At 45.9% G+C, this 16,259-nt stretch overlaps 1 protein-coding gene across 1 annotated transcript in view; it reads right to left on the bottom strand.

Annotated features, from left to right (window-relative positions):
* Positions 1-16,259, bottom strand: part of LOC124711624 (probable serine/threonine-protein kinase nek3) — a 357,746-nt gene that overhangs the window by 77,317 nt on the left and 264,170 nt on the right. The window contains exon 4 of the mRNA XM_047241796.1: positions 7,902-8,187. Coding sequence (XP_047097752.1) covers positions 7,902-8,187 — 286 coding nt within the window. The remainder of the gene's footprint in view (positions 1-7,901; positions 8,188-16,259) is intronic.

The following is a 16,259-nucleotide window of genomic DNA, read 5'->3' as shown; positions in this document are numbered from 1 at the left end:
CCGTAGTTATAAAATTGTTCGAGATAAATGTTCAAGAGTGACCTTGAAACACGCTTTTCTTGGATAACTCGGAAATCATGGCCTGAAGCGAAAACGTATCCCAGTACAAAATTTAACTCCATTAAATTTCGTACAAAAAGGCTCTGCTCATTTTTCTGTAGGACTAATAGTTCGCGCGTACCGGGCGAGAGAATACGAAAATCCTACATGTAGCTTTTGAAGGTGTTGCAGGTTGCATAAAATGCATAGCTAGGGGCAGCTGAATCACACTGTATGTGTGTGTGTGTGTGTGTGTGTGTGTTTGTGATGTAGCCGCAACCACGGGACTAGTAGAATATTAACATTTGCGCCTACGGTCGGGAACGTGTAGCGCTCCGCTTCGTCTGCAGCAATCTGTCCCCGCGAGATGTTAAACTGTGACCCTTTGCATCTCTCCCCGCTCCCCGCCGAACTGACGAAGCGCAGGACAGCGGCGGCTGCTCAGATTTGCCGGTATTCCGGCATAGCGTGACGTCACAATATGTTTAGTCGGCCGTGAGCACCTGCTGGCCGGCTCGGACGCGGCCCTTGCCTAACAGCGTCTGACGAAAACAATGGCGGCGCGATCACCCGTGTCCGGCCGCCTGCTCAGCCTGGTCTGCGAGCCTCTCTGCATCTGCAATTTCCTATTGCTGGAGATCACTTCCTTCCGACACCAATCTCTGGCTGACAACTATTCGGTTCCGGCTTGAATACGGAAGCTTTCCGCCAATGCACATACCCCGAAAAAAGGAAGCGGCGCAAGAATCACAATTATTTTATTGTTTGTTTCCAGGTTGTGATGGTAATCTTACGGAACTCGCCACTCTTTTCATGAATATGAGTTCGAATGTGAGTACTTGGCTGCTCCTTGGTGTTACTGTTTCCAATGATTTGTGACCAACATAGTGATCGTACAGATGCGGATCTCTTCGTCAATTTTTGCTTACTACATTAGGTTTATTCACGTCCTGGGTCAACTGCAGATCCTGCAACAATCGTGGATGTTCTATAGGTCTTCCTGCAGTTCGCTACAGCCTCATGGCGTTGAACATATCCGCACCATCTGCGAACAGCCTCATGGATCTTCCGAAGTTATCCACTAGATAATTTGTACAGACTGCAAACAGTATCTGTCGTATCACACACTTCGTCGGATACTACCGAAAGCACTTTTACATCTGCTGATTTTGTTGTATTGAGAGCAACGCATTGAGTTCTACCTGCAAGAAAGTCTTGGATCGAGTCGCAGATCTGGTCCGATATTCGTTACGCTCCTATTTTGTTCCCTAAACAGTGCGTGACTGTATCGAAAGTCTTCCGGAAGTCAAGCAACAAGGACTCAAGCTGTGCACGTATGTATACGGTGCTATGGATCTCACGCACGGACAAGGCTAGCTGAGTATCGCAAGATCTCTGTTTTCGGAATCCATGCTGATTCTTGTCCAGGGGATGTTTGTTTTCCATAAACTCCATGAAACGCGAGCATAATTCTGCAACACACTGAAATTAACAGTATATTTATATCATGTGAACAATAATAAAACCGACAGACTGCAGGGATGTGCCGGCCGTTGTACCCGAGCGGTTATAGGCGCTTCAGTCCGGAACCGCGCTGCTCCTACGATCGAAGTTTCGAATCCTGCCTCGGGAATGGATGTGTGTGATGTCCTTAGGTTAGTTACGTTTAAGTACTTCTAAGTCTAGGGGACCGATGACCTCAGATGTAAAGTCCCATAGTGCTTAGAGCCATTTGAGCCATTTGCAGGGATTTATTCCTGACTGGAAATGGAGGGGAAAAAATCCTATGAATATGTGTCCGGAAATGCCGGAAATGCATCGTTGCCACATTGGATGTCGCTGAGAAATGAACGATCCTCTGACCACGAACCGTGTATTCCTTGTGGGCTACAAGCTGTATGACTGACGCGGCGTACTGTAAGCAGCAGAATAGTCCGGTATTCGTGTCAGGAACTATCCGAGATGGGAACGGTCGAGAGGCAGCACGGCTACACCAAAACAAGTACCCTTATAGACACCAATGGCGTTACACAACATTTCAAGCTTCTTTTGGGAGTTTGTGTGATCATGCGTCCTTTCAGAGAGACGAACGTGCATGGAGACAACGAAATGTGGATACACCAGATTTGGAGTACCAGGTTGTACATGATATTGAGACGAACCGTAGTACAAAATCCAGGCAAGTGTCCGCCAGCATGGTGTAAGCCAAAGTACGATTATGTGTATCCTGCATGAAAACTGCTTCGATGGAGACCACTTTGAACATCTGATGTGACGTGGATGCGATGCAGACCTGTGCTGTCTTCCGGGATCATTTGTTGTCGCTGCACAGTGTGCACACCGTCCGGAACCTTTTTCCTTCATTTCCAGTCAGGAATCCGTACCCGCAGTTATTCGGTATTATTGTAGTGCACCCTACAATTTAGTCTTCCGGCGTATGTTTGTGTCTCTGTCTGAAGGATAATCTTTGGAGCTACTCTAGTGATTCTGATTTTCACTAATAGATTCGCACGAGAAAGGTTTGTGTGTATACGAGAGGCCTCCAATAAGTAAAGCAACACATTTTTGCTCAAAGCTGGTTGGTCTTATTCGAGATTCCAAGACACTATATTATTCCTCGCTCTTTTAGCTACAAAACCCTTGCTGGGAGGCCGTGTATGCCTGCATGTTTCACTCTACTGGTCGACGCATCAGCCAAAGTCTTGCTGCATCGCGGCCGCTACGGTCGCAGGTTCGAATCCTGCCTCGGGCATGGATGTGTGTGATGTCCTTACGTTTGTTAGGTTTAAGTAGTTCTAGGTTTAAGTAGTTCTAACTTCTGAGGCCATCAGAAGTTGAGTCCCATAGTGCTCAGAGCCAGTTGACTCATCTTGCTGCATCGATAACCTGTCCATCATCCATGTACTGGTTCCCGCGGAGTGCATGCTTCATTGGCCCAGACAGATGAAAGTCGGAAGGTGCTTCATACGGGCTGTAGGATGTACGAAGAAGAACAGTCCAATGAATTTTCGCGAGCTCCTCTCGTGTGCACAGACTTGTGTGATGCTCGCGTTGTCATGGGAAGGAGAAGTCCGTTTGCATTTCTGTGGCGACGGACACGCTGAAGTCGTTCCCATATGTGTGCGGCCAGCCGGCACGGGAGAGATCGGACAGGCTTGTGCGACCTTGTTACAATGATGAGAGACACCTCACCATACGACTCAACGTGCTTTTGTTCACTGCCAGCTCTCTGCAGACATTCTGTAAGCGCCTATGAATATCTGTGATACTCTGGTTTTCCTCGAAAAGAATTTCAGTGACATTTCTCTGCTCGGAACGCACCTCCGTTACAGATGTACTTATTGCGATGCCACCTATCAGATCTCCATGAAACTATAAGAGCTGAAGCGGAACTATTCCACGATCTCCCACAACAAATACTGCATGTTTTCAACAGAAATAATCGAGGAAAGAAAGTGCTGCAATGCTAATTGAACGCCCCTCGTTATTTCTTACCGCTACGCCAGACAAATCGTCCAACTGTAGGTGTTTAGTGCTATCCGTCCAAAGCTTGGGCGGACTTCCAATTGGCATTAACTATTTGCATCTGTCCGACGAATGACCTCCACTTTTTGCAGCTGCTAGGTTCACTCGCTGCGCTTTGTAACTGTCCTCAGATGCTGCACGACACACCGCCTAAGTCCCCTTATCCTTATTGCAAGAACTCTCATCGATATATTCGCACACTAGAGAGAAGAAGTACCTCCCATATCTCACTGGCTTTTATCCGCCAATGGGATTTAACTAATAGGGACGGTAATACCAAAGAAACATCCCCCAAGACATCTTTCGACCTTGGCGAAGCGGCCACACGAGACACACGGCACTTTCTAACCGTCCTACCAGCATGTCCGCTGCAGCGAAGCGGACATTAGAGGAAAATACAGCAGCGGAACAGATTTCCACTGACTCTCGTCGACCGTTAACGGCAGTGTGGGCGTCTTATGTAAGCTCTCATTAGCTGGCGCTAAAGATGACGTAAGCCTGGTGGAACGGCTGAGGTTCCCTGCTATGTGCGATCTCTGTCTAGACAAACCAAGGACGAACACCAGCCTCCTTGCAGGCGTTTATCGAGCTGAACCAACATTTACAAATTACAAATGTGGGACTGACAATGAGCCAAACCTTCGGTTTTGGCAGGGAGCGATCTTAACAACTGAGCTATCTGAACAGGTATATTAGTTCAGCCAGACTGACTACGGAAGCATCGGAGATAAAAGGAGGGGCAGCAATTAGTCGGAAACTACGACTTGATCGCTGATTAACTGGGTCACTGAGCAGCTCCAGCCGTAACAACCGCACTGCCAGGTTTGGCTTCACAGCTAAACTGATCTTCAGACGGCGTACATGTTTTGGGTGGGTTGCAAGTAGTCCTGAGAAATTATTTTTGAAATGTACTACTGGACAACGAAGGTGAATGACCCGGAGGACGTGGTTGATATTAATGGAACTTCGTACCCTCCATTGGCGGGTATGTAAATGATTAGACTTTCAGTTCTCTGTGACAGAATGTCCAGAGTGCATGAGTGTTGTTCGTGTTTCGTGTTGTTACTTGGCCTGGTAACGTGTATAAAAGAAGCGTGAACAGCCTCAGATGTTGAGTGGTCGCACGGAGACGCTGCGTAGCGGTGCGACACAGCGTTATCAACACCTGATGAAATTTGAAGGAAGCCTCGTTGTGAGTCTCCAATTGGCCAGCTGATCTACCTGTGAAATATCCAGATTTGTGGGGTATTCAGATGCGACAGTGACCCGATGTTGGACTGCAAGGGAATGAGAGGGCAGGCATACTTATCGTCAAAGTTCCGGTCGGCAACGTGACCACAAGCAGCAAGGACTGCTGTATTGTGCACCAAGTACATTACAACTCTTTCACATTTGCGCCTGCTACCCCAGAACGAGTAATGGACTCCCTGGAACACACTCTGCCATCCCGCACCATTGGTCGGGGACCAGCAGCATCCGGAATATGGAATTACAGTTCCCTGAGCTGTGTTTGGAATGGTGCCATGGCTGCGATGCATGGAATACTAACCAATGCCATCGCACGGTTCTTCGCTACCGCAGATGATCCTTAGACGAGTACAGTCCTGACCAATTCTTCCACTGTTTTGGATGGATGAGCGGTGTTACTCCTATGTCATGGTGTGGGGAGATATCGGATATGACTTGAGGCCACGGCTGTTAATAATTGAGGAAATTCGGACAGATCAGAAGTATGTGGTGGACATCCTGCGACCTCATGTGTTACCCCTCGTATCGTGGTGCCATTATTCAGTAGGACAATCCTCGTCTACACAAGACACATGTCTCTATGAACTGTCTTCGTGATGTTGAGCTCCTCCCGTGGCCAGCAAGATCAACAAACCTGTCCCTGATAGAAAATGCGCGACAGTAGCTCGGGCATCATCTCAGCCCGTGCGCCAGTTACGAGGGTATCAAGGAATAGTAACAAAGACAGTGGGTCAGCGTCTCTAAGAAGCAGATACAAATGCTTTATGCCATCCTTCCCAACCAAATCAGTGCGTGGATCCAGGCCAGAGGGGGTGCTACTTGATGCTGGTAACTAGCCTCATACCGCAAAATTCTTTGATGTGGTAATCACTGAAATAACATCACAAACCCTCTCATCCTGTGAAGATTCGCTTCGTTGCCTCCTCACTTTTTTCTTTTGCGCGCGAGGGGGAGGGAGGTCGTTTCGGATGCTTTTCACCATCAGGTGCCATTTGCGGTGTTCAGTTTTTGGTGGATTAGTATGATACACGTAAAACATTCTTAGATTTTTCTACTGCATTATTTTCTCAGTTGCGATGTACAGCTTATGCCGTTAGTACACGGGACGAGTTAGCTAACGCTGAAGTGGAGCGCAACGAGTTTTGTGACATCACTTCCCGCTATTTCTCGTTGAGAAACCATTTCGTCACGTGAAATATAAAATAAGTTCTGTGATAATTCGGTAAAGTGTCAGGTAAAGTAGAACTAATAGGAATAAAGAACGCTCCCTACGTCACAAGCGGAAAGCAAGGCGCTCCACGGTTCAGCAAAAGCTCATATTCGATCGTTTTTATGTTATACGCTACACTCTGCGAATATATGCTGTTTATAACCACCAGCACGTTGAATGTCTCTAGATGAATCGTTTCTCGTCATAAAATGACTGGAAAAGTCATACTGGTGGTCAAATAATTTTCATATTTAGTTATTTTCGCGTTATAGGCAAATGCCGGGATGGTTCATTTGAAAGGGCACGGACTATTTCCTTCCCCCTTCTTGACACAACCCGAGCTTGTGCTCCGTGTCTCGTGACCTCGATGTCGACGGGACGTTAAACCCAATCTTCCTTCCTCCTTTTTAGAAAGGCAGGAATTACTCCACCGGACGCCGATAGTACCACCACGACGCCAGGGTGACGCTGGACAGCGAGGCTGCAGCCACGGGTTCGAGTCCGGACTGCGCCTGCTGTCTGAACTAAGTCCTTCACGTGACTTGGTGTCACCGTTTTGTAACCTGCCGCCCATGCCTGAAGCCACAGACGATGAGTTTCTAGTGAGTCTTGGCGCCACAGTGCTATCCGCCGGCCGAGTTCTGTCCGAGGACAGTGGGCCGTGCGTCGTACACAGCAGACCCACGCGCCGCCACTGCGGGCGCGTGCGCAGCCGAGGGTCAGTCTCCCCATTGGGACGCCACTGCAAGACAACACGCCGCTGACGTCAAAGGCCGTGGCCTAAAGAGGCTGCCGGCCTCAGCAGCGCGAGGGGCCGTCTTAGCACCACAAGGCGGAAGCCATCACCCGTTCGTCAGTCCTAGCCAGGGTGAACGGGGAGAGGTATGCCTGCCTCACTACGCCATATACCGCGATCAATAAAACACTGTTAATAGTGTTTGCCCTGGGTCTCACGGTTATCGGCAAGGTAGCTTAGCGTTTTCGGTCAGAGGGTTAGCTGCCCTCTGCAATAAAAAAAAACTGAGTGAACGGATTAACGATGAACCTGAACAGGTGTCATGCGACGTCTGCCCCGAACAAATGCAACGATCAATAACAAACAAAATGAGATCAGCAAAAAAAAAAGAAAGAAAAACTACCTGTCACCACCAGCCATTCATCCCTCAGCGTGCCCAGCAGGTGTCATAGCTGGTGTCACTCTTTAATTTATATTTTAGACAGACTGTCACAAACATGTCTATGTGGAAACAAGCTCAGTTTGACTTTTTCTGAGACAGGATGCATCCATTTTTGCTCCCATAGGTGACAGCTGTGTGTGTTGAATTTTTATATACTATACACCACTGGATTAGCTATAAATTTATTCACGTATTGATCCCCCTGTAATTAATATGCAACATTCTTAAAATTTCGCTAGGCCCGCCAGGGTAGCCGAGAGCGCTAACGCGCTGCTTCCTGGACTCGGGTAGGCGCGCCGGCCCCGGATCGAATCCGTCCGGCGGAATGTCGACGGGAGCCGTTGTGCCGGCCAGCCTGGATGTGGTTTTTAGGCGGTTTTCCACATCCCACTAGGTGAATACCGGGTTGGTCCCCACGTTCCGCCTTAGTTATTCATGGATTCCACTAGACACAGACAGTTGGGCTACACTAATTCCGTCCTGGGGGGGTTGAGGTGGCGGCAGGAAGGGCATCCGGCCACGCCTTAAAATTAACATGCCAAATCCGATTGACCATGGCCAACCCTGCATAACCGCGGGACAAGGCGCAAGTGATACATAGACAGATAGAATTCTTAAAATTTTGCTGTTGCAGTTTTGATGGCAAACAGTGTAGCCTAAAAGCAGCATTTTCAGTTAGCTGGACGTTCGTGCCCACTCACCACCGCAGACGACGTCGGCGAGGTTGGTCTGCACGGCCTGGTGCGTGACGTCGCCGTCGCGCAGCGTCGCCATCTCGCCGTGCACGAGCGCCAGCGCCTCCTCGGTGGACAGCAACATCTGGCGGCCCGACGCCGGCGTGGGCGGCGGCACCGACTCTTCTGCCCCCGCGCCCGCCAGCAGCCCGCCGCCACCCCCGCTCGCCTCCGACCGGCTGCGGCTGTGGCTGTGACGCCGCCTCCGGCGCTCCGGCGTCACCACGAAGTAGCCCTGCGACGTCTGGTACACCTGCAGAGGGGAGCACAAGTTCTATAGGCCAGAGATAACACAACACACCGCGACCTGAGAATGATCACTCTTTCTCCAGATGATTCTACGTAATGCTGTAGGGTAAGAAAAGTCACAGTAGAAACCGGAAGAATGGGTTATCTAAATGCTGTGCGTTCTCATCGATTCTCCACAATTTCTACGGCGTGTCCCAGAAATGTTACGACAAACTTTGAGGGATTGTAAATGGTGTCTTGAGGAATAAACAATGGGAACTCGTGTCTAGAAACGTCATCCAATGATGCTAGGAGCGCCTGCCTTAGGCCATCCTTTCAGCAGCAAATGTGACTTTCTACACTGACGGACCATAGGCAAAATGTCTCGCGATGTTGGCAGTTATCCAGTGATCGCGATTGATTGTCACGATCGCCAGTAGAAAAGATACGCCTTAGTGGATGAGAGTTTTGGACATGAGTTCCCATCTTCAGTGTATTTTTCTCCGGTATACCGAAACACACTGGAGATTTTAGAGGGTTCCAGGAGAAAAATAAACTTCGGATGGAAACCCTTGTCCGGAACCGTCATCCACCCTAGGAACAGAACATCGCATTCATAAGAAACAAGGCCTGTCTCCAAAGCAGCTAGCCCCATTATCTCCACCGGCGATTGTGGCAATCTGGCGCGATTATTGAATAACAAACGACATTACAAGACGTTCCTCCTATGGTCTGTTAGCGTGCAAAGCCATGTTTGCTGCTGCTGGAGTAGCCTAGTGACAGGCGTCGGCGTTTATAACATCGACGCTGTATAGCGTCGTTGGACGAATTTTCCGGAAACGCGCTCCTTTACTCGATTTGTTCCTCAAGACACCCTCTACAATCCCTCAAAGTTTATCGCAATATTTCTGGGACATCCTGTATGCAGATGATCAGCCAGATCTTCGAGATGCAAGGCGATTTATCTATGTGGATGACACAACTATGACAGCCCAAGGGAGGTTCTTTGAGAAAGTTAAAGACAAAATAAGCAGCATACTTCAAAGATAGGGAGAGTATTGTGATCTGGACCGTCTCAGTCCAAAAAAGACACAAGTATGTAGTTTACACCTAATAAACTAGTGAGGCTAAAATGAATGTTAATTGGAGAGGGTAGGAAATTCATCACTATGACACCCGAGTATACCTAGGAATTACTCTGGATCACAACCTACGTATAGGTTTGAAGAGAAAAATATGCAGCACCTACAGCTTCTCGAGAAAACTGACAATTTCTACGTAGGTAGCAATCCCCACCAATTGGGCTAGGTATTTTTGTGGAATTGTATGAATCACTAATTTGGGGTGCATCGGTCGACATTACGCATAAGGATCCGGCCTCAAACGAAACAGTCCGCTCAGTTAGGGGGTGCCTTGGACCACCACCAGCCCCAAGGATCTACCCCTGGGCCGGCATAGCACCCCCATCATAACACGCAGAATGACGGGAGAAATAGGACGGAAGGGGCAGATCGTAAACTCAGAATCACTTGATACACCTGCAGCACGTGGCTTTAAGTCAAGAATGTTTTTCCAGCTATCTTTACGATTACATATCAAGGCAGGTGTTTTCCTGTGTCAAGGAAGTGCTCCTAAGCTAGAAGGGTTCATTCCAAGGGAAGTAATCGGTTGCGTTACCACCTACCCTACACTACTTGCAGAACCCTTAACAGATTAAGAAGAGGAGTCTCAAGGTGCAGAACACATTTGGCCTCATGGGGATATGAGGAGGACGTTGCGTGCAGCTGCGGAGCCACCTGCTAGCGTGCCAAAACATGGACAGACCCTGTACTCCGGAAAACGTTTTAAATTCCACCGTAAAATGCTTAAAGGTTGCGGAATTATGGAGATAAAAAGTGTGCTGTCTTACCAAAAGTAAAGTGGTGGTCGTTCTAACATCTATAGGCTGATCTAAATTAGTTGACGTGGATGTTAATAAATTCTGAACTGGAATGGAACACAGAGGTCAAGGGTCACTTGAACTAAGCCTACGCGTCTCAAATCCAGTATTTTATTCGACATACTTTGAGAAAGCTGTAGTGTAGAGAAGATGATGTTGAACATTTTTTTTTAAAAAAAAAAGCTAACGATCTCCCTTCACTACATAACATATCGTGGAGTAACCACGAGGATCACTCCAAAAGAAATTTATAATGTTTTTTAAAACATCCAAATTATTTTCCACATCACTGTTATTGTTGCAGTATGCTGACTCATTCTAGAGAGACAAAATGTCAATTTTCTACACTGCCAGCCAACGTGAGACCGTGAATACGCTGCACATTGTGAGGCATTGTGCAGTTGTCGGTCTGACACTGCGTGGGAGTTCCTCGAGTGCTGGCGTGTCCACTTTCACCACAATAATCTGATTGCCTAACGACTAACTGTACTGCTGTCAAAAGCGTCATTCCCATGCACTTTCTCCTACATCTGCATCATTGCAAGCCACCCAATGGTGTGTGGCGGAGGGTACTTTTTGTACCACTAATTGAGCCCTCCAACCCTGTTCCCCGACCGCTGCGGTCGCAGGTTCGAATCCTGCCTTGGGCATGGATGTGTGTGATGTCCTTAGGTTGGTTAGGTTTAAGTAGTTCTAAGTTCTAGGGGACTGATGACCACAGAAGTTAAGTCCCATAGTGCTCAGAGCCATTTGAACCCTGTTCCCCTCGCGAATAGCGCGTGGGAAGAATGATTGTCGGTAAACCTCTGCAATGGCTCTAATTTCTCTAATTTTCTCCTCATGGTCATTTCGCGAGACGTATGTGGGGAGACTCTTCCCGGAAAGTGCTATCTCGAAATTTCAATAGTAAATCTCTCAGTGGTCCACAACGACTCTCTTGTAACATCTGTCAATGGAGTTTGTTGAACATCTCCGTAAAGCTCTCGTGCCGACTAAACGATCCCATGACGAAACATGCCGCTCTTCTTTGGATCTTCTCTATCTCTTCTATCAGTCCTACCTGGTAGGGATCCCAGGTAGATGAAAAACTCAAGAATCGGTCGAACGAGCGCCTTGTAAGCTGCTTCCTTCGTGGATGAGATACATTTCCTTTAGATTCTTCCTATGAACCTGAGTCTGATATCTGCTTTTTACATTATTTCTTTTAAATGGTCATTCGACTTAAGGTCGCTCTGGATAGTTACTCGTAAATATTTTACGGTAGATACTGTTTGCAGCAGCAGTGGCAGAAAGTTTCACTTATTTAGGGAGTGAAATATCTAGGAATGGAAGAATAACCAACGAAATTAATAGGAGGTTACAGAAGGGAGGCAATTTCCACCAAACAATAAAACACCTGATTTGGAATAAGGAAGTTTCAGAAAAAGCAAAACTCCTTATGTATAAGAATTATTACTTCCCTATTGTCACCTAAGGTGGAAAAACATGGACAATGACAGAAAGGGACTGCAGCAGACTGCAAGCAGGGGAAATGAAATTTCTCAGATCAGTCAAGGGAAAAACAAGAAGGGACAGAGTAAGGAATATAGAGATTAGAAAGGACCTTAAACAAGAAAGTATGAGAGAAGAAATTGAAAAAAAATAGATTAAGATGGTATGGGTATGTTAAGAGGATGCAAATTATGGAAGAACTAAAGATGGATGGAAAAAGACCTATTGGGCACCCAAGATCACGATGGAAAATGGGAGTGAGAATATCTGTGGAAAGGAGAGGTGTGACCTGGCAGCAAGTGAGGAAGAAAAGTGGTGGGAGGACAGAGCCAAACGGAGAGGACTCGTCAGCACCCAGACCCGGCAGTAGCTGGAGTGGGATCCGGATATAGATAGATTTTTTGCAGCGGTTTTTCATCAATAGTGTAGATGTACAGTAGTGGATTTCTTTTCTTATGTATGCGCAATATGTTCCATTTATTTAAGTTCACAGTTAACTGCCAGAGCCTGGCTCTGGATGTCATTCTGCAAATCGTTACTATCTTATGGTGTTGCTACTTTCTTATAGACAACCATATCATCTGCGAACAGCCTTAGAGATCATCCGACCCTTTTTACTAGATCATTTATATGTATTGTAAACAATAACGGTCCCATGACACTTCATTGGGGTACTCCGGAAATTATCTTTACATCCGTCGATTTTGTTCCGTTAAGAGCGACGTGTTGAGTTCTGCCCGCAAGGAAGTCTTGAATCCAGTCGCAAATCTGGTCCGACACTCGATAATTTCGTATTTTTTCACTAAAAGGCAGTGCGAAACGGTGTCAAATGCCTTCCTGATGTCAAAGAACACGGCATCAACCTCAGCGCCATTGTCTACGGCACAAATCCATGTTGATTCTTATAGAGGATATTTTCCTTCTCAAAAAACGTCATAATTCTTAAGTATAAAACATGTTCCATAATTTTACAACAGACTGACGTCAACGATATAGTTCAATAGTTGTGTGCAGCTTTCCTACGACCCTTCCTAAAAATGGGAATGATTTGCGCTTCTTCCAGTCGCTAGGTAACCTACGTTGCTCAGGCGATCTACGATAAATTACTGCTAGAAGGGGAGCAACATCTTTCGCATAGTCTTTGCAGAATCTTACAGGTATCTCATCTGGTCCTGACGCCTTTCCGCTACTAAGCGACTGAAGCTGCTTTTCAATTTCTCCATCGATTATCTCAATATCTGCCATTTCGGCGTTCGTACGACGATTGAAAGGAGGGACCATGTTACAATCTCCAGCGGTAAAACAATTTCAGAAAAGCGAATTCAGTGTTTCGACCTTCTCTCTGTTATCTTCCGTTTCTGTGGCAGTATTGTCATTGAGTGAATGAACAGATGGTTTTGACACATTTACTGATTTTACATACGAACAAAATTTCATAGGGATTTTATTGAGATCGGTTGACAAAGTTTTACTTTCCAAGTCATTGAATGCTTCTTTCATTGCCCTCCTCACGCTCATTTTGGTTTCGTTCAGATTTTGTTTGCCAGCTTGGTTTTTACTTCTCTTGAATCTGAGGTGAAGTTCTATTTGTGTACGTAGCAGTTTTTTAACACGGCTCTTAAGCCATGGAGGGTCTTTCCCATCCATTAAAACCTTACTCGGAACATTTTTGTCTAGGGCATATGGCACGACTACTTTGAATTTCTTCCATTCGTTTTCCACATCTTCGTCCTTATCACCGCATATCTGATGTTCACCTCAATCCCTTGTGAATGTTTGACAGTTTTGTGCTCACAATACTGGAATTCTATAACAACACGTTGCTTCAGAGGAGTGCAGCAGCCATATTGGCGAAGTGCTACGACAGCGCGACTTGCGGAAAAAGATTCAGTTACAGTTGCATACAAGCGATAATAATGTTTCTATGACCTCCGTGAACAGCAAAAATGTAGGAAAAAAGTTGTATATTTGAAAAAAGTGCATTCCTTTTGCAGTAGCAGTCGTACAACATCTGATTTAGAAAAAAAAAGAAACAGTATCAGTTCCGGTTCTGGTTGTATCTGAATATCACCATAACTTTTCACACAATAAAAAGAATGTCATAGAACAAATTTTTTTAAAAGAAAGTGAGACTCCATCGTGGTTTCTTTTGCCGTAAGTTGTTTGAAAACTGTATACGCCAGGAGAAACTCAGGTCTCAATTTTTATGTCATTTTCTATCGCTGAGACGTTACGGCGTCACAATGAGTGACAATGTTTGAACTTCCCGCAGCGTCCGGCAACCGAGAAGAGCTCGCTGCCGGAGAACAGCGGTTTTCCGCCAGCGGTGAAAGATGGCGCCTGGCGGTGGATGAAGCGAGGCAGTTCGGCGCTAGGCAAGGAAGAGCTGACTGGGAGTCTGTTTGTCGTCCAGGAATGAATAAACGGTCCCTCCAAGCTGACGTGAGACGAAAGGAGGACGTATGCGGACATTGGCTTTGACAGTCCGGGTCGTGGACATGTGATGGCAAACGGTCGGTACAGAGGATGGGGCAGAATGACGTCGGAATTAGCTGAACCGAAAAGGACGAGTATAATTTGCTGCAAAGTGGTCTGATCGCTTGGGGTGAAATATTGTGCCTGCTGGAAGCACTCAGCCTTGGGTATTAAATTGTATCTGAACATCTTGTTCTAGGCTCTGGGGGTTTTGTGAACTCAGCGTCTATTGACGAACTTGTCTGCTGCGGTAGTTCAAGCGTTCTGAACTTGTAGGACTTTCTTGCCGCAAGTGTTCGGTGTGTGTGTGCGTGCGCGGGAAAAGGAACCTTGCATAGCACTGAAAATAAAAGTGAAGCCTTTAAGATACTTGTAAGTTGTCCACAAATGTCTTAACTGGTTAGGTTGTTATGGTAATTGAGCTTTCTAGCTAAGTTATAGAGCTGTTTTGGTCTTTTGAAGTGTCAATTACTGACTACTTATAGTTTTTTATTCCTTGTCGTATATAAGGAGTTATGCTTGTATATGTCTCTGTGTCCTTGGTGGTCGGGTGAAGTTAAGAACGTTAACCCGGGTCAATACTATTGTAGAATTTCCTTGGTGGAGAGATCCGATCAAGCAAACTGTGTTTTTGCATTATCCTAACAAATCTACATATACATCTACGCGATTACTCTGCTATTCACAATAAAGTGACAGGCAGAGGGTTCAATGAATCACCTTCAAGCTGTCTCTCTACCGTTCCACTCTCTAACGGCACGCGGGAAAAACGAGCACGTAAATTTTTCTGTGCGAACCCTGATTTCTCCTATTTTATCGTGATCATCATTTCTCCCTATGCAGGTGAGTGCCAACAGAATGGTTTCGCAATCGGAGGAGAAAACTGGTGATTGAAATTTCATGAGAAGATCCCGTCGTATCGAAAAACGCCTTTGTTTTAATTATTGCCATTCCAGTTCACGTATCATGTGTTTGACACTATCTCCCCTATTTCGTGATAATACAAAACGAGCTGCCCTTCTTTGTACTTTTTCGATGTCATCCGTCAGTCTCACCTGATACGGATACCACATCGCATAGCATGACTTGGGCTGAGCTGTTAGGGCTTATTTGATGTGATTGTGCTTCGGCCTATCAGCGGTTAGGGTGTTATTAGAAATATTGGCTCAGGTTCTGTGTTGGAGACGCTTGAAATTCGGACCAAGTCACTACTGTCTGCTTGTTGTTTGTAACCTTTTTTCCCGCTAGTTTCTGTAATTGCGCAAGAAATGAAAATCTGAACTGTCGAATGTGTTTTTCTAATGACCTTTCTGTTTTGGCATTAGTAGCCATTTGTAATATGCTTAGGAAAAATTTACAAAGTTGGGCTCTCAAGGTACGTTGAAATTGTTCTGAGGAAAGCTGTTAGGTGCCAAATAGTATCGTACATGCGTTGAACTGTGACTGTGTGACATGTATTGTAATATTTTTGCAAATGATGCCTGATGTTGCTTAATTCTAGTGTCCGATGGTTTCTAAGAATGAAGACAAGTGGCTAATATTTAATTGGTACACTGGATATTCATTGATATTATGTATTTTGTTTCGTATTTTTAAATTATTGCAACTCTTTCCAATTTGGTGCTAGTAGTAGCGTATTCTATTCGTCTCTCACGGCTTCCTGGAAGGCAAGGTTGTCACAAGAAAGTAAATGAAAGTTGTATGAGCATGTATTCTCCTCCTAACCCAGCACCACCCACACCCACTGCAATCCTGTTCTTGCTTGAATCGTTCCATCAGATCTAAAAATTGCGTATGAAACTTTCCAAGACGGTATATTTTTCTGATTTTTTTTGCACCCTAAACATACACGTCATCTTTTCCACTTTTTTTTTCTCTTCGTCGAGTAACATGCAAGCAACAATTTCATGACTGTTAATTTCTGACAGCCACACATTGCTGTAGTAAAAAGTGAACTGAAACATTCAGCTTTCAACTGTACACACGGAGCGAATGGTAGCGAACTCAGGCGAAGAGACAATTCGCCAGTGTTCACTACCATTCGCTTGTAGCTGTGAGCAGACGATTACACTAGAGAAAACGTGTATAGACTGCCATCCGTAAGGTATTAAGTTCGATATTCAGATCTGATAATTTTTCATGCAAAGTAGTGCAGGGAAAAATGAATGTAGGTGCCTGAATACCCACGCAAG

This window comes from Schistocerca piceifrons, chromosome 8 (genome assembly GCF_021461385.2).
Source record: "Schistocerca piceifrons isolate TAMUIC-IGC-003096 chromosome 8, iqSchPice1.1, whole genome shotgun sequence".
Taxonomy (NCBI): domain Eukaryota; kingdom Metazoa; phylum Arthropoda; class Insecta; order Orthoptera; family Acrididae; genus Schistocerca; species Schistocerca piceifrons.
Note: the sequence above shows the minus strand (reverse complement) of the source record. Positions and strands in the feature narration are given on the sequence as shown.